The 22,760-nt window shown below is 35.6% G+C and overlaps 7 protein-coding genes across 13 annotated transcripts; 5 read left to right on the top strand and 2 right to left on the bottom strand.

Annotated features, from left to right (window-relative positions):
- The first annotated feature begins 1,632 nt into the window (after positions 1-1,632).
- On the top strand, positions 1,633-2,503 carry LOC106370039 (transcription repressor OFP11). Its single transcript, XM_013810117.3, has one exon. The coding sequence runs from the start codon at positions 1,865-1,867 to the stop codon at positions 2,501-2,503; it is 639 nt and encodes a 212-aa protein (XP_013665571.2). The 5' UTR covers positions 1,633-1,864.
- Positions 2,504-2,593: 90 nt separating this feature from the next.
- LOC111213643 (preprotein translocase subunit SECE1-like) lies at positions 2,594-3,279 on the top strand. Its single transcript, XM_022715443.2, has one exon. It carries the CDS (start codon positions 2,663-2,665, stop codon positions 3,188-3,190), a length of 528 nt encoding a protein of 175 aa, XP_022571164.1. The 5' UTR covers positions 2,594-2,662; the 3' UTR covers positions 3,191-3,279.
- A 71-nt stretch (positions 3,280-3,350) lies between these two features.
- Positions 3,351-6,007, bottom strand: LOC106372722 (cysteine synthase). 3 transcript variants are annotated; one of them, XM_013813005.3, is made up of 11 exons: positions 5,785-6,007; positions 5,535-5,583; positions 5,331-5,440; positions 5,170-5,227; positions 4,819-5,082; positions 4,602-4,739; positions 4,451-4,502; positions 4,245-4,324; positions 4,080-4,139; positions 3,790-3,870; positions 3,351-3,661 (listed from the first exon to the last, which is right to left on the bottom strand). In XM_013813005.3, exons 2-11 carry the CDS (start codon positions 5,565-5,567, stop codon positions 3,569-3,571), a joined length of 969 nt encoding a protein of 322 aa, XP_013668459.1. In that variant the 5' UTR covers positions 5,568-5,583; positions 5,785-6,007; the 3' UTR covers positions 3,351-3,568. The 3 variants fall into 3 exon arrangements, with proteins under 3 accessions (XP_013668459.1, XP_013668460.1, XP_048602124.1); XM_013813006.2 differs by having other exon boundaries at positions 5,535-5,586; positions 5,785-5,949; XM_048746167.1 differs by lacking the exon at positions 5,785-6,007 and adding an exon at positions 5,693-5,710.
- Positions 6,008-6,158: 151 nt separating this feature from the next.
- LOC111213644 (ferredoxin C 1, chloroplastic) lies at positions 6,159-6,863 on the top strand. The gene has a single exon (XM_022715444.2). It carries the CDS (start codon positions 6,228-6,230, stop codon positions 6,681-6,683), a length of 456 nt encoding a protein of 151 aa, XP_022571165.1. The 5' UTR covers positions 6,159-6,227; the 3' UTR covers positions 6,684-6,863.
- A 767-nt stretch (positions 6,864-7,630) lies between these two features.
- Positions 7,631-10,052, top strand: LOC125580903 (L-arabinokinase-like). Of its 2 annotated transcripts, none has more exons than XM_048746169.1 (6): positions 7,631-8,238; positions 8,517-8,843; positions 8,912-9,082; positions 9,148-9,313; positions 9,419-9,490; positions 9,592-10,052. In XM_048746169.1, exons 3-6 carry the CDS (start codon positions 8,967-8,969, stop codon positions 9,901-9,903), a joined length of 666 nt encoding a protein of 221 aa, XP_048602126.1. In that variant the 5' UTR covers positions 7,631-8,238; positions 8,517-8,843; positions 8,912-8,966; the 3' UTR covers positions 9,904-10,052. The 2 variants fall into 2 exon arrangements, with proteins under 2 accessions (XP_048602126.1, XP_048602125.1); XM_048746168.1 differs by having other exon boundaries at positions 7,632-8,238; positions 8,517-8,761.
- Positions 10,053-11,278: 1,226 nt separating this feature from the next.
- LOC125579864 lies at positions 11,279-11,929 on the top strand. The gene has a single exon (XM_048743750.1). It carries the CDS (start codon positions 11,279-11,281, stop codon positions 11,927-11,929), a length of 651 nt encoding a protein of 216 aa, XP_048599707.1.
- Positions 11,930-16,185: 4,256 nt separating this feature from the next.
- LOC111213645 lies at positions 16,186-18,504 on the bottom strand. 4 transcript variants are annotated; one of them, XM_048746166.1, is made up of 4 exons: positions 18,141-18,278; positions 16,720-18,059; positions 16,588-16,643; positions 16,186-16,515 (listed from the first exon to the last, which is right to left on the bottom strand). In XM_048746166.1, exons 2-3 carry the CDS (start codon positions 17,995-17,997, stop codon positions 16,629-16,631), a joined length of 1,293 nt encoding a protein of 430 aa, XP_048602123.1. In that variant the 5' UTR covers positions 17,998-18,059; positions 18,141-18,278; the 3' UTR covers positions 16,186-16,515; positions 16,588-16,628. The 4 variants fall into 4 exon arrangements, with proteins under 4 accessions (XP_048602123.1, XP_022571166.2, XP_022571167.2 ...); XM_022715445.2 differs by having other exon boundaries at positions 16,720-18,504; XM_022715446.2 differs by having other exon boundaries at positions 16,186-16,643; positions 16,720-18,064; positions 18,141-18,342.
- Between the last annotated feature and the right edge of the window lie 4,256 nt (positions 18,505-22,760).

Raw genomic sequence — 22,760 nt, 5'->3', positions numbered from 1 at the left:
ATGCACAGGATATTCTTTTTCCTCGAATTAATGAAAATATTCCGAGGAAATTCCGATGGATATTTAAGTGGCCGTCGGAATTTCCTCGGAATATTTTCATTTAACCGGGCAAACAAGCCGCCAAATATTTCGGGAAAATTGAAATTGAAAATACTGAGGGAATTCCGACGGAAAATATCCGTCGGACCCAAGGTTTTATAAACTCGAACGCATCTTCTTCCCCATTTCTCTCTTCTTCCTCTCCGGCGATCTCTCTCTCCTTCCGGCGTTCTCCACCTTTTCTCGCGACGATCTCCCCGGCGAATCCTTTCCATTCCCCTACAAATCATGTAAGGACCCTATCCCACTCTCTTAGGTCCTATTTGTTAGGTTTTTAAGTAGAGTTGATGATTTTAGAAGGTTTTTGATAGATTTTTGTTAGGGTGATTGGGTAGGATTGTGATTTGTTGTGTAATAGGTTTAGAATTGTGATTTGGTTGTGTTGAATTGATTTAGAACTTTTTTTATAAATTTTTCATTATTTTTGTATTTACAAAACGTTTTTTCTATATAAATTCGATTTTACAAAACGTTTTTTGTATATAAATTCGATTTTTGGATTTATGAAAGATGATTTCATATTTATAAAAATATTTATATTTATTAAAACTAATTTTGTATTTATAAAACATTTTTTTGATTTATAAACACTATTTTTTTATTTTTTTATTTATAAAAACTATTTTTAAATATACAAACCGTTCTTTGTATATAAATTCTATTTTTGGATTTATAAAAGATGATTTCATATTTTAAAATTAATTTTGTATTTATAAAATATTTTTTTTATTTATAAACACTATTTTATTATTTTTTGTATTTATAAAAACTATTTTGTATTTATAAAAAGATGATTTCATATCTATTAAAATATTTATACTTATAAAACTAATTTTGTATTTATAAAACATTTTTTGATTTATAAACACTATTTTATTATTTTTTGTATTTATAAAAACTATTTTATATTTATAAAAAGATGATTTCATATTTATTAAAACTAATTTTGTATTTATAAAACATTTTTTTTATTTATAAAAACTATTTTATTATTTTTTGTATTTTAAATATGTTTTCTATTTCAATTTTAATTTTATATTTTCGAATTTCAATTTAAAAAAATAAATTTATAATTTTTTTTTTTAATTTTGGAAATATTCCGAGGAAGTTTATCCCTCGGAATATTCCGACGACATCTTCCTCGGAATATTCCGAGGAATTTACGACGAACTTGTGGTCCTCGGAAATTCCGAGGAAATAGGGTTTCCTCGGAATTCCGTCGGAAATTTCCGAGGGATTTCTTCCGAGGGATTTCCGAGGAAAGATGAATTTCCGAGGAGTTATTTCCGAGGAATTTTTTCGTCGGTATGTCGTCGGAATAGCGTTATGCCGACGACATACCGACAATTTTTTTCCTCAGTATGCCGCTGTTTTCTTGTAGTGTGCGTATATGTAAATAAATTACAAATTTAAGATTACTTTTTCATTTTGCTTATCTTTTAGTAATAAAAAGGATTATATATTTTGAACATAGTCCATCTTTATATATTTATAGAACTATATATATATATATATATATATATATAGTAAATTATTTTGATAGAAGATAAACTTTGAATAAAATATTATGCAATCGCATATGATCATCAAAGACTTGGTGTAATTCCGCGTTCTAAACATATGGTAGATTGTAAATAATTAAAAAAATGGATCCAGCTACGTTATGGACATTGCATACACTACGTGACCTCCTCTTACAACATAACTCTTGCATGTATTAATAAGCATTGCAAAGTCTTAACTAATCGTTCCTCCTAAACCAAACATGTCTACTTTTCTAAGGAAGAAGCTACACCTCTGCTTCTCCTCCTCCGGTGTTGTATCACCGTCTATTCCTTCTTCCCCGATCGTCGTACCCAATCACAACCCTCCATCTCATCATCATCATCACACTCCCTCAATCTTCATCAACAACTTCAACTCTCTATACGACCACCTCTCTGTTTCCTCTCCTCTCCACCGTAACGATAAATTCACCTCCGTCGCCGCCGCATTGACCACTCCAAAATCCGGCGAAATTGGATCCAGTTTGTTCAGCGGTGGATTGCATCCGTCTCCGCGTAGAGCTGACGACGAAGAAGATGAAGATGAAGAAGATGAAGATGAAAACTACGCCGTCGTGTCAAAGCTTTTAAGCGACGGAACGGCGATATTGAAGCACATTGACTCACCGGATCCGTGCAGAGATTTCGGAAGGTCGATGAGAGAGATGGTGGAAGCTAGAGATCCGACGAGAGACGACGTCTCCGATAGAGAATACTTGAACGAGTTGCTATTTTGTTATCTCTCCTTGAATCCTAAACATACTCACAAGTTCATCGTCTCTGCTTTCGCCGATACACTCCTCTGGTTACTTTCTCAGTCGTCATCGCCGGAATATTATCCTTTATCCCAATCCATCTAATTTATTTATTTCTCCGCTCTATTTTTTTTAATATTTAATTGGGCCAATGGGCTACAAAAAGGCCCAAAGTTGTAGCAAGCCTACTATAGTAACTGTTGCATCTTTTAGATAAGGAGAAATCATTTCTAAAATTTAAGAAAAAAAATCAAAATCGAGAAAATGTCTGTAACCGCACAATTCTCGCCGCCGGTCACCGGAATAAACATAAGGTTACGGAGAACAGCCTCGCTACCTTCCACCCATCGTGTATCTCCGTTTTACACTGAGATACGAACTCGGGCGATGATTTGCGTGAGGAAATCGCCGTATCTGGTGGCTAAGGCTATCGAGCAGAGCCGAGATACGGCTGGATCTGAATCGGAGCAGGAGGCGACTCCGTCACCGGGGGAGAGTGGAAAGGGAGAAAAGGAGGTGGAGATTAGCGAGTTGGGAGCAGAGATAAAAGCGGCGATGGAGCAGAGGAAAGCGGCGGAGGAGGAGGAAGGGAAGAAGGAGTTTCTGAGTGGAGTGGCGGAGGAAGTGAGGGAGATTGAGTGGCCGGCGTTTCAGAAAGTGGTTGGGACTACCGGCGTGGTGCTTGGTGTCATCGCCGGTTCGAGCGTCGTTTTGCTAACCGTGAATTTCCTTTTGGCTGAACTTTCTGATCGTGTCTTCATCGGTAAAGGTGTTCAAGACTTTTTCAGCTGATTTCGTCCAAATTGTATTTGTGTAGCAGCACATGATCATAACCACACTCCGTTTTGAGCATTACCTTATTAAATTTGTGTTTTATTATTTATCATTTCTTATACCACACCGTTTATAGTCGTTTTTTAAATCTGGTTATTAAATCAAAGAGAGCAAAACGTCACACAGCAAATTAAAACTTATTAACAGCAAATGGTTCGTTCACAAGAAGAAATAGAGTTTTGGGTTTTGTTCACACACAAAAGATACAGAAATAAAAACAAAGACGCATTGAAACTGAGAGAAGAGGATGAACATTCTCTTTAGGAGAATACTTTTTTATTATTGGGGCGTCTCTAAATCAAAGAAATGGAGAGTTGTTTTTGCAGCGGAGACTATTCAAGCCTCGAAGGTCATGGATTCTGCTTCTTTCCTTGTGGCATCGAATAGTACGGTCGACAGGTACCTCTCTCCGAAACTCGGGAACACCGCCTGTAAGATAACAGTTCATCAGTTCGATTGCTGCTTATTTCTTATTTCTTTTTAGGTTTTATATTTGTATCAAAGCTTCTTTAACTTTTAGCTTTGTGGTGATGACATAAAATACCAAAAAAACTTACCACGAAAAGCTTCCCGGCGTTTTCTGGCCTCTTTGCAAGTTTGATTGCTGCGGCAGCTGCTGCACCAGATGATATTCCCACCTACAATTTTTTTTAATAGATTTTATTGTTAGAAACCTTTTCTCACTATGAAAATGAGAGCCTGATAGCCCTACAAACAACTGATCCTCTCCTAGTGAAGCCCACGTTTTGTTTTGAGTTGTTGAATCTTAAAAGGTCTCATCTTATCTAATAAGCAAATATCAGGGAAGGTAAAAGAATTTGTTTGTTGTGAGATGTGGATTACTTACAAGAAGACCTTCTTTACGAGCAAGAAGCCTTGCCATGTCGATGGATTCATCACTTGAAACCTGTAGAAAGCGTTACAGGAGAAGATTGGAGGGGAAGTCAAGTAAGAATTGTAGAAAGTTTCTGATTCAGTAATAAATTTTTTTTTTTTTTGAGACTAGTCTTACTTGAACAACTTCATCTATAAGATTAACCTCCAACACACTTGGTATAAAACCAGCACCTATCCCTTGAATCTTGTGAGGGCCTTGGCATTTTCATCAAACATCAATTGTTAAGTAACTTTGGTAATCAAAGAATAAGAGATGATGAGACACACAAGGAACATGCATGATCGTGGTAATAAATGGGGAGAGGGAATCAAAAAAAGCACCTGGCTTTCCACCAGATAGAATAGCGCTTTCGATTGGTTCCACTCCATACAGCTGACAGAAGGGAGAAAACAAAGCCATCGAATTACTTTAGACTGAAGAGTATAATTATAAATAAATAAAAAATGGATGAGAAAGATAGAAGCTTTTCACCTTAACGTTGGGGTTCTGTTCCTTAAGATACTTCCCTGCACCTGTGATGGTACCACCGGTACCAATCCCAGAAACAAAGCCATCGATTTTACCATCAGTGCCTTTCCAAATCTCAGGTCCAGTTGTCTCATAGTGGATCTGGAATTGGACAGTCCAAAGTTCAATAACAGACAGAAACATATTCACAAAAATCACTAGTAAAATAAGAAGGCGTTACCTTTGGGTTAGCAGGGTTCTCAAACTGTTGGAGCATGTAACCATTAGGTGTTTTGGCCAAAATCTCCTCAGCCTTTGCGATAGCGCCTTTCATGCCCTTGGCAGGATCAGTCAAAACCAACTCAACACCAAAAGCTAAGAGAATGATTCTTCTCTCAACACTCATTGAAGCTGGCATGGTAATAATAAGCTTGTATCCCTTGGCAGCCGCCGTGAATGCTAACCCAACTCCCGTGTTTCCACTCGTTGGCTCAATCAACACACTCTAAATAAGAAAACAATAGAAAAGTCAAACATAAGGACCAAAGCCAACTATTAGTGATTTGAAAGAATAAATATCTCCAAAACAAACCTCTCCTGGTTTAATCAGACCCTTTTTCTCTGCATCAGAGATCATGCTAAAACCAATCCTGCAACAAAAAAAAAAAAAAAAAAAAAAAATACTAAGTTGATTTCAAAGACAAACTTAAAAACATAAAGAGAGACTTGGGAAAAAAAAAGAATAGAAAAAACCTGTCTTTGACGCTGGAGCAGGGTTCCATCATCTCAAGCTTAGCAGCAACACGACCAACACATCCTTCAGCAACACTGTTCAGATACACCAACGGAGTGTTCCCAATCAACTGCTCAAAATAAACAGAGTCAATCATTACATGATCATGGAACATAACTCAATAAATGAATATATATAGAGAGAGAGAGAGAGAGATAGCTTACTTCGGTGACATCATTAGCAATACAAGAGGCCATGGTGATTCAAGCTTCACTGCTTATATTCACAAAGAAGAAAAACATTAAGTAACTATCCACTAGCTAATATCTAAAACGCATCATCAAACATAAATCTCAACATGACTTAAACCACTAGAACTAACATCGAGATTAGCTTAATCAGATACAATTAGCCGATCAATACAAACATAATTGAGAAAGAAAAAAACTGGGAAGAGGAAGACGATGATGATACCTTTTCCTGAGAGAGAGAGAAAAAGTCAATAACGTATGTTTGAAGAGAATAGAGAACGTATGGAATGGAATCAAATCGTCAGATGATCTGATTATATTTTCAATTCCTTTCCTACTTTCTACAGCTAAGAATCGCCACATGCTTTGGATTTTTCTAATTTATCTTTGGTCAAATGTGTCACATGCTTTTGGGAGATAATATAATTAAAAAAACAGGTGGTTGTTAACCAAAATTGCTTCCCGGTTCAATCAGGTCTAAGACGGTTTATTCCGGTTCACAAGGATCACTCAGGTTAACTTCAGATCAATCAGGTATAAGACGGTTTATTCCGGTTGTATACGGTTTTATCTTCCGCACCTTATCTCCTTTTGTCACCACAAAGTATAGTCAGTCATCTCTCCCATTCAAAACACAATCTCCTTTTGTCATTGTCTCTGTTACCCATGGCGACTCTTCCTCTCCCTATAACCACTACAATCTCTCTCCCTAAACCCTGCATATCCAACTCCTTCTCCTTCCCGTTTCGGAACGTGAGTCTCTCGACAAGAACTCGCCGGATGTATCTCACCGGAGGAGTCGTTTCTCGGTCGTATAAAGTGGTGGTGGAGCAGGACGGAAAGACGACGGAACTGGAGGTTGAACCGGACGAGACTATTTTATCGAAGGCTCTTGAATCGGGGATGGACGTGCCGTACGACTGCAATCTCGGCGTGTGTATGACTTGTCCGGCGAAACTCGTGACCGGAACGGTGGATCAGAGCGACGGGATGCTAAGCGAAGATGTGGTGGAACGTGGCTACGCGCTTCTATGCGCGTCTTATCCAACTTCTGATTGTCACATTAAGATGATCCCTGAGGAAGAGCTCTTGTCTCTACAGCTCGCAACAGCTAACGACTAAACAATGGTCGTTAGTGCTCGGTGTGGTTTTGTAATGAATCTTGTCACTTGATTTTCAAACATTCAGAAGGGTTAATGATATAGTCGTGCAGACTATGAAAGTGCTTTGATATAATGTGTCTTGGCATGTAACGCTATTAATCATTGTATGTGAAATTAATATACATGTCCTAATAATCAATGATGGCGTTGGTGATCATGATATCTTATGATAAAACAAACAATTCATTATTAATAACACTTCTTATGCTTCTGCCCACTGAGATGCATTCATCATGAAAGACATATCACCTTTTGTTTTAGGGTCTTGGATGTGGTCTTGCGTTGCAGAAGCATTATTTACACAAATCCTTTTGTTTTATCACTTCTTATGAATGTTTGGTGCAGAAGCATAAATAATCTGGCGTTTGTTTTTCTGTGTGCAGAAGCATAATAATGTTTTGTTTTTCTCCACTATTAGACATCATCTGGCGTTGCAGAAGCATTATTTACACAAATCATTACTGAAGCTATAATGATTCTTTAACCAACATATATTGGAAAGGTTAAAACGTTATTCTACAACAACATTGACGTTTTCCTTTTCACCAAAGAAAACACAAACACACATTATTATTTGAAAATTTCCACCCTAGAAAGATCACAGAATCGGAAACACCAATTCAGATTCACAAAGTACAGCACCAATACTAGAGACTAGAGAGTGAAATCAAGAAAACGGGCATCATATTATGATTTCATTCAGAAAGACATTACTGTGGGTAAAAAACGTTGGTTCTGCCTGAATCTATATATACTATACTAAAAGGGATATATGAGTTCCATTGAGCATATCCACGTCACGAAATTAAATCAACCAATGACAAAGTATTATAATGCCACGTCAATTTATTCCTTCACCACCGTTCTCTTCATAACGTGTTGAATCTCTTGGTTTCCTTCTCTGCAAATTAATTGATCAACGTTATGACCCTTTGCTTTTTTTTTTAAATAAATCAGCCCAAAAAAGGGATCAGAACAGTAACACCATTGCCGTTGCCGGCGAAACAGTGGGCTAGGTTACAGAGGAGAAGAAGCTAGCTTACAAGCAAATACTGAAACAAAAGAGACTACAGTTCGAGGGAAAGAAAGCTGAATAGAGTAAGATCTAGACTCCGGTGGACACCGATGGCAAGAAATCCGGTCAATGAGACTTCTCGGCGCCGGTGTGTCCAAGACCCACGCTCGTTCCGTCGTCTAACCTTCAGACCACCACCCGCAGAGTCGCCCCTGGCCCCAAAACGCCGGAACCAAAGGATTAAGGTCCGGCTCCGTAACCCTAACGCCGTAATCCGCCTGAAATTCACTCTTCCTCCTAGGTCCGAGACACCACGTACCTTCTCAGACTCACGGAAGCGAAACCGTCAAGAGAACCGACATCCCGTAAAAAGCTCCAAAACTCTGCAGGATACAAGTTGTTTGGGATAGTAAGTCACATGGGAACATCAACTCACTGTGGTCACTACGTGACACACATATTGAAAGAAGGTCGTTGGGTGATCTTCAATGACAGCAAAGTAGGTATCTCGACAAATCCTCCTAAAGACATGGGTTACCTCTACTTCTTTCAGCGTCTGGACAATTGATATGGGAGAGACCGAGAGTGTTGACTTCTATGGATGGAGCCAGAAAAAGAAAGACGGATTCTACCGTTCTTTCAATAGAAATTTTAGGGTCTAGGGTTTTAAGATTTGGATTGAGTTGTCCTATGCATGGGTGACGACTTGGTTTTCCAAATTTTACTTGTGGATTATGAAAAAAATACTAATTTTTGTTACACTGTGATGGAAATCAGTGTGGGAAAGCAGGCTGTGGCCAGGTCCTGCATGAGCCCTTTCTGAAGTTCTTAAAGCATGAAGAAGAAGATGAATCAGAGATTTCCCAGGACACGGAGAGACTCGCTGGAGTATTACGATCCCAAACCAGGTGAATTTGTGTTTGGTGTTGTGGACCTGTGGTTTCTGGTAGCGAGAACAAACTTGATGTGGGTATAGTTGCGGATATGTTGGGGACCATAACGACGAATGAGAAAGTTCCATTGTAAGACAAAGAATTTGATTATTTGCTTTGTGATTTAAAGTACGTTGCTAATCTGGGGAATCGATTCTGGAATACGACACAGGTGCTGTGTATATTATTCATTCGAGTCCAAACATTTTGTTCTGAACACAAATAGTTTTCACTCTGCAGTGTTGGTGGTTCAGACTATGGTTCTGTAAGGATAGGAGCTTTTATTGGCAAAACAATGATAAGATCTTTTGCATCTTCTGTAACAAACTCAGGAGAGGCTGAAGAGGAGAGCTCGGAGTTGATTGAATATGATGCTTCTTTGGATTACTTATGCAACCTTTCACCTCATAGGTACTCCATTTGTGTCTACCCAATGGATTGGGTGATGATCATGATATATTTTGTTTTTGTTGAAGATTTCAAGCTCTATACGCAAGTAAGCTCCCACAGTCTATCACAGGGGAAGAATTCATGGAAAAGTATGGTGATCATGGGGATTCTGTCACAACCACTAACAGAAAAGGTACTTACCACATAATGGCGCCTACTAAACATCCAATCTATGAGAACTTCCGGGTCCAGGTGAGTTTAATCTACCTGTAATATATAATCAAAACCTTTATGTTGTTATTGTTGTTGAGTTGTAAGAAGAAGAATGATATGTTTTGTCTTTTATCTCTTTCTTAGGCTTTCAAAGCATTGCTGACAGCAACTCCTTCAGAAGAACAGGTCATTGGTCTTGGGGAGCTTATGTACCAGGTGAATCATAGTTTACAAACACGGATCTTATGTATATGGTCCAATAACTAAGAGTTTCTGCTGGTTACTTAACCGTTGTTCAATTCGTGTTTACTTGGCAGTGCCATGATAGCTACAGTCCGTGTGGGCTTGGCTCTGATGGTACAGACAGATTAGTACAGAAAATGGAGAGGTTGAAGCACTCTAAAACAGAGAACGGGACGCTCTACGGGGCCAAGATCACAGGAGGTGGTAGCGGCGGAACAGTTTGTGTTATTGGAAGGAGCAGTTTGAGAAGCAGTGAATTGATTCTAATGTACATTTACAAGGAAGCAACGGGGTTTATGCCGTATGTGTTTGAAGGTTCGTCTCCTGGAGCTGGCAAGTTTAGATATCTCAAGATACGCAAGAACTCTGCTCCTCCTCCTACTTAAACATTTTTTCTCCTTATTTATTTTAAGTTGATGATTTTTCTTATTTTGTCAAAGTAAGCTATGTTGAAAACTAGGTAGTAGTAAGCTATGACAAGACAAATCATAAAAAATTATGGATGGTAAATGATGATGGAAATGAGGGAAGTTGATGGTTGTGTGTGATAGCAGTAGAGAAATACAAAAGAAACACGTACGTGTTATCCACGTTAAATAGCTGAGTGTATCTTGGGTCCTTTTGTATTTAATTCAGCGTGAGTTATATATGTGTTTGTTTTAAGACTTTTGGTGCAAGTTTTTTTCTCTTCTCTGTTATTGTTGTAAACTTGTGATTCTCTGTTATTGTTGTAAACTTGTGATGTGATCATCTTTGATAAATAAGTTGGTTCAACGTGGGTTTGAGACTTCTTTTGAATGTGGTGTAATATGTTTGAAAATGAATATTAGTTTGAAACTTTGATCAATGAGACGATGTGATGGTCTTCTATGTTGAACCAACTTATTTATGACGGCAGTTCCTCCTCGCTTCATGGTATCTCAGAAACTCTCGACGACTTTGCGACTTGGTCTGGGCTTCAAATTAATCAGAATAAATCAGAGCTCTTCATTGCTGGCGTCAGCCCTCAAGACACTATCACCACCATGAGTTATGGATTCCCCATTGGTTTGCTGCCTATACGGTATCTGGGTCTTCCGCTGATGCACCGTAAGCTGAGGATATCTGAATACTCCATGTTACTAGACCAAATCTCCGGAAGCTTTAATGCGTGGTCGGCGAGAAATCTTTCCTTCGCAGGAAGATTGGTTCTTATAAAATCTGTCATCTCTGGAACTGTGGTTTTTTGGATGACAACTTTCATTTTACCAAAGGGGTGTATCAAAAAGATTGAATCTCTCTGCTCAAAGTTCTTATGGTCAGGCCAAATTGAAAGTCCTGCATTCACAAAGATCTCTTGGGCTGCTTGTTGTCTGCCGAAACGTGAAGGTGGTCTTGGTCTACGTCGCTACGAAACATGGAACAAGACTCTATGCCTACGCCTTATCTGGCTCCTTTTTGCAGAGGGAGGATCGCTATGGGTAGCGTGGCACAAACACCACCATCTCGGCAGCGAGAGTTTCTGGTCTTTATCAGATCATGCAAAGGATTCATGGCATTGGAAGTCACTTCTTAAGCTCAGACAGCTTGCTAGACCTTTCATCAGTTGTACTGTCCTTAATGGAAGCAAAGCAAGTTTTGGTTCGATACCTGGACGTCGTTGGGACCCTTGATAGATGTGCTTGGTCCTGCGGGACCTCGAGCTCTGCGAATTCCCCTTCAAGCCAAAGTATTGAAGGCTACAAGAGGTAATGTATGGAATCTCCTTTACCTAGATCAGAGATGGAAGTGGTTCTTCATGCCTATCTGACCACTGTTCCAGTTCCCTCTGGTGAACTCGAAGCCGACTTCTACTCATGGACAATCGAAGGGGTGAAATCTGAGTATTTCTCCTCAGCTAAATCATGGAGGATTATCAGAGAAAAACAACCAAACAGAAGTTGGTTCAAGGCGGTATGGTTTAAAAGTAATACACCTAAGCATGCTTTCCACATGTGGGTTGCTGTACATGACAGACTACCGACACGTAACAGACTGGCAGCATGGGGAATGCTCACACCTACTTCATGTTGTCTCTGTTCGCTTTCAGATGAATCAAGGGACCATTTCTTCATCGAGTGTCCTTTTAGCAAGGATATTTGGAGAAGGATGCTCCAAAAACTGTCTCCAACGTCACCAATGTTTGACTCATGGGCGCAGATGCTGAATTGGCCGTCACTGGCTCCTTCTCAGTCTATGCGAACGTTACGCGGCATTGCGGTCCAGGTCATCATCTACAACCTTTGGACTGAAAGGAACAATAGAGTCTTCAGGAACCAGATGTTAACTGCTTCTGAACTCTTCAAGATTGTGGACAGAACTGTGAGAAATACAATCTCTGCTCGCAAGACCAGAAAGTACTTCAAGAACATGATGGTAGTTTGGTTGGTTTAACCAACTAATATCACCCTGTGTAACTCTTCGATTGTTGGCATGTTTTTTCTCTGTTTTTGCCTTGCCAAACAAACTCTAGTTTCAATAATTCCTATTGTAAGCTCCTTTCATATATATGATATTCAAAGTTAAGCAAAAAAAAAAAAACTTTGATCAATGAGTACAGTTATTTCTAATAGGTGAAGTAAAAACGGACAGGTCAGCCAATTATTTAAACAATTGTAAAATCTTCCATAACTTTTGTTTAATTAACATCTAAACCAAATATTTTAACACAATTTTATGAATATATTCCTTAATTTAATGGTACATTTTGAACAAAAAGTATATTTTTGTCAATGGAATATAAAATAACAATAATTTCTAAAATCGTGAACAAAATTTTATCACAAATTATAAAAATAAACTTACTTTTATTAACAATTAAACCAAATATTTTAAACAATTACATCATATATATTTCATTAATATGTTTTTAACCCTGAGTACATTTTGAACCAAAACTATTTGTCAATTTTAAAATCATAAATTAAAATTTCAAGGAATTTTCTAACGATAGAAAAAAAACAATGGTAAAGTAGAAGCTAACTTGAATCCCTAAACGGAGCTAAGGAGGCTGAAACAGATGTTTGAGACATAAAAGAAGAATCATGGAAGGAGACAAAGGGAAACGAAAACGATATTGATTATTGAGCAAAGTGAAGAAACTTTTGGAGAGGGTGTAGCATAAGTGGTGGGGGAGGTTAAAGAGTACCAGATATTGATGATCTGTTTCTTTTCTTGAGACAGCACGTCTCTTTTTAACACGTTTGTTGTTAATAAGGTTTTGGTTCTGGTTTACAAATGAGAGGTTGATTGTTTGTAGTTTCTAAAATGGTTTTTGGCTTTTGTTTTTGAAAAATCACTTTAATTGCCAATCAAGATTTTGTTAAAAATGATTCCCTAAAAGTTAGGGAAACTAGTTTTTCAAATAACTACCTATTTCTACACAAAAACCAAAATCTCTATTTTCTTAGCTTTTGGACAACGTTGTTTTTTAATCTATTATTTTACTTTTTTATTTTATTTATTTTCAATGATCTCTCTTTTTATTTTTATCCCATAAACTGTTTATGTCTTTTTCCACTATCATACATTCACGTAACCATTATATCATCAAATAAAATTCTTGCACTTTTTTTACCATTTTTTTTAACACTTTATTAATATTAATTAAGTGATTATACATACAATTATACCATTTATCTTTCATCCCAACACTCAAAAATATTTGATCATATGTTATTTTATATATAAGAGTAAGACTCTGGTATTTATATTTTATTAAAAAAAAATTAAAAAGATAGTTAAAAAATAAAAATATGATTTAAAATTATTATTTTAATTATAAAATAAAGTATATATAACTTATGTTTAAACATAGAATTAAATTTTGTATTATTTGCTGTTTTTTCAAATAAGCTTATTTATATTTTGGTAATGATATTATATTTTATTATTTCCATAATAAATATTTTACTATTGATAATATTTTTATTTTATTATTTTATAAGCAAAAGCCAGAAACTAAAAACCAAAATCTAAAATTACCATTCATGTTTTTCAAAAAACTAAAATCTACTGCAAAATCAAAAACCAAAAACCAAAATCTAAAATCCAAAAACCAAAAACTAAAAACCAAAAACCAAAATCCAAAATCTAGAAACCAAACAAACAATCATCACCTGAGTCATATTTCTCATGTACATCCAAATCTACTGGCAAATTCTATTAATATTTTATATTAAACATGTATATTAATATCGATTTGTCAAAGGTTCAAAAATTCATGGGGACAGACCAGTGTTGCAGTGTTGCGTACTGTTCTTTTTTTTCATTATTTAGAAAAAAGGTCATGGATCCTGAAATCAGAAAGCATAACTTTAAGACTTTTCAAACATCATATTTAGAAATTCAATTTCATATTGTTTTTTAGAACAAAACTGTAGAATATAACCTTACATAAATTTATAGAATTAAACATTTATAACACTGCATGCAATGTTCTTAACATAAATTCTTTGACATACAAATAAAATAATAGACAAACAAAATAAATGAATATATAAATATAGATTTGTAATAAATAAATATCAACACATTTTTTTAATTGTTATGATTTGTCAGTTACCAAAATTGCAAAACTTTCCAAATTCTATTTAAAATAACTATTTTCAAAATTTGCTCAAATAAAATGATTTGTGTTCGTATATTATATTTTTTACCTTTAACATATAGTCTCTTTGTTTAATATTAGATGATGTTTTACATCGGTGAACATATATTAAAAAATCTACTATTTTAGAAAGTAATATTAAAATATAATTTAGATATAGTTTCACCGATTAAAAATGTAAATATTAAAATTATAATTAGTTACACCATTTTTAGTAATGTAAAGTTATTTAGATACTTGAAAACATCGTCTGATGTTAAATAACAAAAACATATATAAAACATCATGGTTAGTAAATCACCTGAAACGAAGGGAACAGTAAAAATGTGTTAAAATAATTTTTAACTCAAGTGAAAATGATTTATAGCCATTGTGTTAGAAGTCTCCATTATGAGTGGCTGATGAGATATTCCAAACCTTACGGTATTCAAGAAAAAAGAAAAATGAAGCAGTCGTAAGTACTTACAAAACTCAACCCAAAACAATCACACCTTTTTAATTTATAAAATAGTTAAGTTGTAAATATTATTTGTTTGTAACAAAACATATATAAAGGATGTGATTGGTTAATCAATAGAGTAAAAAGGTGGAAAAGAAAAATGAAAATAGGATGAAACAAAACAATACCGTTGGCGTTAACTTTTCCATTTCATCCAAGGTGAGATAAATTTTACTCCACTTTATTTTTATTTTTATAGTAAACTGGAAGAATGAGAGTAAACCAGCTGCTCAAAAGATTTTTTACCTTTTTCACTTTACTCTAATTATACCATATAGTAAGACTCAAAATCTCATAGTAATAAGTTTTAAATTTACAGAAAATTATTCATGCATAAACAACTAATTTGGTTAGTTGTACAAAAAAACCTTCTAAATGCCTAATAATGATTAAATCTACCTTCATCTTAAATATTTCACATTAATCTAAGATAGCTAATAGTACTACTAATCTTTGTGAACATTATTTATAACAAAACTATATTGAGGTTTCTGTTTATGCGTTTATGAAAAAACTTAAAACTGAAAAATACAAAGGGATAGTTAGAAAGAATGAATTGTTTGGAAATATTTACATGCATTATAATTTTAAATATATTTTTTCCATTTTATTATACACCTATTTCATTTTAAATCATTACGAGTATAACTATCTTACACTGTCAAGTAATTAAATTTTATTTAGAATTAGCATGAACGAAACACTCTAATAACATGATCTTGCTGGATTCTCAACCCAATTTTAATTTTTATGTTAAAAACAAACAACAATTTCACTTTAAAAAAAAACCAATTTCATCTAAAACAGTTTTTGCATTTCCACTATCATATAGCTATTTATATGGGACGAAGAAGTGAAAGTTTTAGATAATTATAAAGCTTACAAATTTAAATACAAAGATATTAATACAAAGATATTAAATTATCATGTATAATATTTTAAATTATTGAAAAATAGATATATTGTTTGCTTTAATACCAACAACACGATTATACTTCAACAGTTCCAATTACATTAAAGAGAAATTGCTTATAATACCACAAATTAGATATAACTTTCCAAAAATGCATTTAATCAAAACTATCCTAACATTTGAGTTTAAGATTTAATGACAAATATTTGAGGTTTATTATTTAAAGGCTGGAATTTTCCATACATAATTCTTACATATTTAAAAATGATTATGAAGGTTCGTTTAGTTTTTTATTACAAATTTAAGGTATTTATGGAAAATTATTCTTTAAAGATATTTTAAAATAGTATCAATTCTATGGTAAAATTAGAATTTTCCCTTAACATTATTAGAAGAACCAGGAAAAATATGCAAAACTAAACTAATGTACGAAACACAGAGCTCACCATGTTAAAGAAATCACAATTAAAAAAATACCCCAAGCTACTTTATTATTATGTTAGAAATACTATAAATATTATGTAAAACTACTTTCAAATATAATATAAATTAAAATGGTGAAAATTAGTGTATCTAATCCGCGCTAAGATCTAGTCTTGTCTAATTGAAACATGTTAACGCTTCGCAAAAATGAGAAAAGCATTATCATAAATAAATAAATAAAAGTTAGTAATAATATTTAAAACTAGATTTAGAAGCTACTTGAAGAAGACTCCTTGAGTCATCGCCGATTCATCCAACAGAAAAAATATTTAACAAACATCTAGCTAGAATAGTGTTTTGATAGAAGAAACAAGAGAATGACACTGATCACCTGCAACATGCTAAAATTACAGAGAAAGATCCAGGAAAAAGCTATTGGTACGCACTTAATACCAAGCTTCTCCAATACTTTCCAATCATGAAGCTGCAAGGTTTACCAGGAGATGAAACATTGACTGGAAGAAGTCCTCCACCAACTAAATGGTACAAAGATTCGTTAAGTGATCTGACACAAACCAATAAAAGAAAAAACCTGAAACTGGACGGACCTGAGTGTACTATGTTCCCACGGTCTATAACCAAGCTACGGTCAACCAGATAAATCCTGCAAGATTTTCATCTATCATCAACGAAAAAACTAGATAGATGCAACAGGCAAGCTCACAGATTGAATTTATTACCAGTGAGCCATGTGTAAGTGCTTCATCAAGAGGAGCTGTAAAATCACCAAGACTTCCTTGTCCATCACTATCATTGGCACATTCTTCCACCCTTTTCATATCTTTTTCAATCTTTCTTTTGGTTTTCCGCGTTAGCTGACTGAGTATCTCATCCGAGATCAGAGTAGCTGCGGAACCAACTTCACGTGGTTTGGCCACTTCTTCCCCACTATTGACCTGCTTAAGAAGGGCTTCGTAAGCCTTGATAATAGACCAATATGCAGTTCCACGGGGGCTTATATAAACAGCATCTAAGTAGTCTCTGTTCCTTCTAGGTCTATAGTCAATAGTCCACCCTGCTTCCAGCAACATTTCTCTAATTCGCTCACGCAATCTTTGCTTTTCCGTGCCTGAACCGCGCTTAACCTTCCCTTCTCTGGTTTTTGGCGCCTCAGGTAAAGTTTGTTCTCTTTCAATCTTCAAAACCTTATGAGGTTGAGTGATCCTCTTCTGCAACCGCCCTGAAGAATCACTATCTTCAGAATCTTGGTCATGGCCCTTGCTTTTCATGATTGGTATTTTCAACCCATTTGAGTGTATCCTTGCAGGGGGAAGCATAATCTCAGTCTTTACAGCGGGCTGCGACTGGATAGCGACGCGTATTTTACCAGTCTCCCCAGGTTTTTGAGGTTGGACGTGAGTGGAACTTTGAGGTAACCCTCCTCTCAGCATCCTATTATGCTTGTTGGGCATCACCTTGAGGACACCATTTTTGCCCTGAACCCTGATTGGTCGATCGGAATTCATGTCAAGCTTGTAGTTCCTCTGTATACTCTCGTTTCCACCAACTTTATCTAAACATGGTCTTCTTCTCTTCCTCTCAATAATATCTAAATATTTACTACTAGAGGCAGTTCCACATTCTTTATTAGTGCCGCCAAATTGAGCAGACCCCATACATAACTTCTTACCGATACCAACTCCACTACCATCATAGGATCTCCTCAATAACTCATCATCATCATCATCATCATCATCTTTTAATCTATGCCTCTCCTTCCACTCTCTGCTATTTCCAAGAAAACAATCCTCAGGATAATCCCTTTTCACCCCAAAACGGGTCTCTTCTACATTGCCATAGTGTGCCATAAGGGGCTTATCGCTAGACTCAGAATCACTCGTCTCCGGAAACGGAGAAAAGTTACCAAGCCCATCGCTCTTCTTCTTGAGAATCAAGCAACCAGAGGAGCTTCTTTTCTTAATTAATACACCACCGGATCTCCTCCCACCTCTCTCCATGTACACCACTCCAATTTCACCACAATGTAATCACACCCGAGGGCGAAGAACCCTAGGAACGCCTGATCTATATCCAAATTGCAAAATCACACCATCAATCTCCCCACGGCGAAGAACCCTAGATCTAACAGATTGATACTTACCGATCAAAATGGACCGCTCCGATAGATTCGATCCTTTCGATTGAGAGGATTTTGATGATTAAAAGGACACGAGAGAGCTTTTAGGGTCGAAAGAAGAGAGAGAGATGACTAATTAATTATTGTTGTTGCAGTTGTTGTTGTTTTAATGGAGAGGGATGAATTTCATCCTGACCGGCCGTAGCAGGTACACCCAATGTTACAGTAACCGGTCACCGACCCAAATTGTACCCATTGTTTAACACGTACGTACGTCAGTTAACGCTTTCTTACGTCCGGTTTTTATCGCCCAATGGAAATGTTACTAGAAATTAAAATTAAACACTGTAATCCAAAATTTCTCCAGCTTTCATTATAAATGACTTGGAAATATCAAATATGATAACAAATTGTTAACTATAATTCCTCAAAGCGCTGACGTCATTGATCGGAAAAGAGAAAATCGCCGAGAAAGATTCGTAGTTCTGAGATCAAGACTCCTATCCGTAGAGCTCGTGCGTACCAGCAAGAGAACAGTTTATTACTTTTTGCCTATGCTTAACCACAACGACGTCGTAATAGTAATAACGACTTATATTACAAAAGTTACTGATTATTCTTACAAGTAAAATACTGTCCGCCTTCGCTCTTGTAGCTAGATTGGTCTGTGAAGGCACTCTATGTGCAACGTGTGACGTTTTCGATGCTCGAGCAAGGCACACTGAAAAGTAAGAAACAGACGACGAGAAGGTCGAGATATGTATGTATATATATATATATATTTATCAATAACATATGAGGTATTCTAAAATATCTCTTTTTATAAAGGAATAATCCTAAAGCAATTAATATAATTCATTTTGATAAAAAGTGAAAAAAAAAACTGGGGATAATTTTTTTATGAATAATTTACCTAAAATTATAAAAAAGTTTTAGCAAAGTTGCTTTAAGTGAACTGAACTAAAGAAAATGGTTAAAATACTAACATATATGCATCGTACCAGTTTGGTTTGAAATCGGTTCGGGTTCTATCAAGTTCGAGCCGGAGTTTAACCGCTATATATTTACATAATTGTATTTTGAGCAAGTGTAACTTATTTACTAAATGAGAGCAATATATTTATTTTGTTGTACTGTTTTCTTTGATGACTTGACTTACTAAAATATCAATGCATTATTATACGGTGCTTTATTTAGTTTAAAAAAAAACATATATGCATCGCAAAATCAGTAAAACACTGAAAATTGTTAAAACACTGAAATTTTAGATATTTTAGAAATTATAAAAATGCTTTGCAAAATGGCTTTAAGTGAATAGAACATGGTTAAAATACTAACTTATATATGATTCTCGTATAATTATTAAAACACTGGAATGTTAGGTTGTATAAGCATCTCCACTCGACTGAGATATATAGGCTGCTTTTTTCATTTGATTCTCGTATTATATACTATTCATTTGCATATGGATTACAACTTTTGTTGAAAGAAACCAAAATGCTAAAAAAGAACAGTGATCACAATTCAATAATCATCATCATCTTCTTAACCATACACAACTCTGTTTTCCGTTTCATTGGATAATGTGATGTGATGTAAGAAAGCATGTCTATGTTCGGTTAAGGAGGAGATTCCGTTTCATCGTCATCTTCTTCTTCCTCGTCATCAAAGGGATTAAAGGAAGTTTTGCAGTCCATGCCATGGTTGAAGCTTTGAACTCTGTCTCTTGCATTTTGTGGTGTCCGTCAAACGTATACCATATTAACCGGGAACTAGACCACCATCTTAAGAAGCGGAATTCACATCCTCACACGGTTGGTGTTGTTTATATCCTACGGTGATGAGAACATTCTCTCACGTGTACATCAAACAGACATGTGAAGCAAGTTGCTAAGCAGAGAAAGAGAAATACACTTGATTAAAAGTTCGGACAAACATATAATATGGACAGAATCCACAAGTGATTAAGCTCCTGTTAATACACGTCACACTAGAATCGAACAAGCTTCCATTACAGTGTGGCAATGTCATAAACCAATCTAAACTTAAAGAAATTTGATCTGCCAAAGAGAAAGGAATCCTATTGGAGCTATCTTCAACTCCATTATCAGACACATTTGTTTCTCTCTTCACTTCACCTATCAAGCTATTCAAATCAGACCCTCGCCAACAAAAAGAGGAACTTAGAAAATAAGGATATTTATAGATACTGAATGAGATTCATCTTACCTAATATATATATATATATATTGCTGTCAGAATAAATAAAAAGACAATCCAAGTCCCACATCAGATATTAGACAGAATAAAGTCTAATATATATAGCTGGTCCAATTCCACTTAGTATGAGGCCTTTTGGGAATAACGACCCAAAAAAAAAACAAATCCGTGAGGGCTTAGGCCCAAAACGGACAATATCATACTAAGCGAGAGATTGGACATCTGGCGACAGACATCTGCTCTAGTTGAGCGTCTGGCCTCCAGCACGAGCATCCGGTCTCGCTCTAGTAGAGCATCTGGCCCAGGAGTGCATCTGGTCCGTCACAACAGATTGGTATCAGAGCCAATGTTATGTGGTCCTTGGTTTGAGGGGAGGATTGTCAGAATAAATAAAAAGGCAATTCAAGTCCCACATCGGATATTAGACAGAATAAAGTCTAATATATATAGCTGATCCAATTCCACTTAGTATGAGGTCTTTGGGAGTAACGACCCAAAAAACAAATCCGTGAGGGCTTAGGCCCAAAGCGGACAATATCATACTAAGCGAGGGATTAGACATCTGGTGACAGACATCTGCTAGAGCGTCTGGCCTCCAGCACGGGCATTCGGTCTGGCTCTAGTAGAGCATCTGGCCCACGAGTGCATTTGGTCTGTAACAACAATAGCGAAGGAGCTAACCTGAAGAGGAAGAGGAGAAGCGCATGACATTGATTCGTGATGCTGAGATTGAGACACCGTACTTCGAAATCGAGGAGGAGAAGAAGAGGCGATTGATGTTCTCCAAGGAAGCAAAAACCTAACTATGAGAAATTGAGAGGTGGTTTCAGAAGCTTAGCGGAGGAGGTGTGGCTAAGATGGTGATAGAGGAAAACGTAATCGATGAAAATGAAATGAATAACACTTGAGAGTTGAATTGTTGTTTCATGAACATCAATTCAAAGTGTTATTCATTTCATTTTCATCGATTATGTTTTCCTCTATCAAAGGTATCAGAGCTTCGTCGTTTCTCGGAATCCATGGTGGAATCGTGCGCACAAGCTTTACGCAGAGAGGCGGTGGGTTGCGACACACATGATTCGATCGGATCGCGGATTGAAAGATCTCGGGCACAAGCTTTGAAAGATCTCATGGTGGAGCAAAATCAGAAGATCAATCACTCAAAGGTTGAAAAGAATCCATTCATCGAACTGATTTTTTTTTGCGAGAAACGGATGGAATCTTGAATTATCATGAGAGGTTTGAGCTGATTAGTTCCATGGTGAATCTTCCTGAGGAATGTTTGGTCAGGTCATATCTGGATGGTTTACGAGTGGATGCTCAGGTCAATGTGAGAATGTTTCAACCTCAAACCATCAAGCAGTGTTTCTCTGTGGGAAGATTGTATGAAATGGCTCACTCTACGGAACCTATTGCTAGAGTGGAATTGAAGACAACTCAAGAGGTGGCTATGGTGGTTCAAGAAAACGATTCAAGTGAAGAAATAGAATTGGTCAGTGATGGTGCTATGTCGATGATACTAAATCACGCAACGAGTAGGCAACATGGTTCAGGTGACCTACACTATTCTGCTTCACAAGAGGAATCGATTCAGGTATCAAACTCTACTTTGGAACCAAGCCATAGAGATAGAGTAGAGGAAAAGGAGATTATGTTGCTTAGGAAAGATCTTCTGCAATCATATGAGGATTTTTTGGCTGCTGATATCCCCTAGACTATATTTACAAAGTGATTTGCCACATGTCTTTTCTACAATCAATTTCACAAAACAAATATGACATTGCAACTGAAATTGATGACATGTCTTATAGCTTAATATGACATGGAAAATTGCATTTAATGTCAATTTATATTTTTGGAATTTTTTTTAGAATATGAGAATAACTCATAAATCATCATTAAATAAATATATTCAAATATGGCATTATAAATTTCGAAATATAATTTAATTATATATTTTTATATTATACAATTTTATTACTAAAATTTTCAAAAATGTATACAATTTTTTTAGAAAATTATAAAAATTTAATCGTAAAATCATTATTTTCTTATATATTTACAAATTTTATAAATATTGTTTAATTTTAATTTTTGGTAATTATGCAACTTTTACAAATTTATTTAATATATTTAATTAAAATAAATAGATAGAAAAATCTATCTAAGATTATAATTTCAAATATATACATGCATATTCTTAAATATAATTTTTATGTTTAATTAAATCAAATTTATATTAAAATATTGATACGAAAAAGAAAATTTACAATATTAATAAAATTTTATTTTAAAATATAATTTCCATTTATCTGTTAAAAAATATTTAATTTTTTTTTACTGCAGGAAGACACCTAGTATGCTATGATATGAGAAGTGATGTTTGGATTCCTCCAACGGTTAGAACAAGTATATGTTCTAGAT

The sequence above is a fragment of the Brassica napus genome, chromosome C1, assembly GCF_020379485.1.
Source record: "Brassica napus cultivar Da-Ae chromosome C1, Da-Ae, whole genome shotgun sequence".
Classification (NCBI taxonomy): domain Eukaryota; kingdom Viridiplantae; phylum Streptophyta; class Magnoliopsida; order Brassicales; family Brassicaceae; genus Brassica; species Brassica napus.
This window is presented reverse-complemented; position numbering and strand designations above follow the sequence as displayed.

Coding starts and splice junctions, on each gene's coding strand:
- LOC106372722 (XM_013813005.3), bottom strand. CDS start 5,567: ATGGCCTCTTGTATTGCTAATGATGTCACCGAA. Junction 5,083..5,169: donor GTCTGATTAAACCAGGAGAG/GTTTGTTTTGGA, acceptor TTTCTTATTTAG/AGTGTGTTGATTGAGCCAAC. Junction 3,871..4,079: donor CTCGTAAAGAAGGTCTTCTT/GTAAGTAATCCA, acceptor AAAAAATTGTAG/GTGGGAATATCATCTGGTGC.
- LOC111213644 (XM_022715444.2), top strand. CDS start 6,228: ATGGCGACTCTTCCTCTCCCTATAACCACTACAATCTCTCTCCCTAAA.
- LOC111213645 (XM_048746165.1), bottom strand. CDS start 17,997: ATGGAGAGAGGTGGGAGGAGATCCGGTGGTGTATTAATTAAGAAAAGA.
- LOC106370039 (XM_013810117.3), top strand. CDS start 1,865: ATGTCTACTTTTCTAAGGAAGAAGCTACACCTCTGCTTCTCCTCCTCC.
- LOC125580903 (XM_048746168.1), top strand. CDS start 8,724: ATGTTGGGGACCATAACGACGAATGAGAAAGTTCCATT. Junction 9,083..9,147: donor TGCAACCTTTCACCTCATAG/GTACTCCATTTG, acceptor TTTTTGTTGAAG/ATTTCAAGCTCTATACGCAA. Junction 9,314..9,418: donor ATGAGAACTTCCGGGTCCAG/GTGAGTTTAATC, acceptor TCTCTTTCTTAG/GCTTTCAAAGCATTGCTGAC.
- LOC111213643 (XM_022715443.2), top strand. CDS start 2,663: ATGTCTGTAACCGCACAATTCTCGCCGCCGGTCACCGGAATAAACATA.
- LOC125579864 (XM_048743750.1), top strand. CDS start 11,279: ATGGAAGTGGTTCTTCATGCCTATCTGACCACTGTTCCAGTTCCCTCT.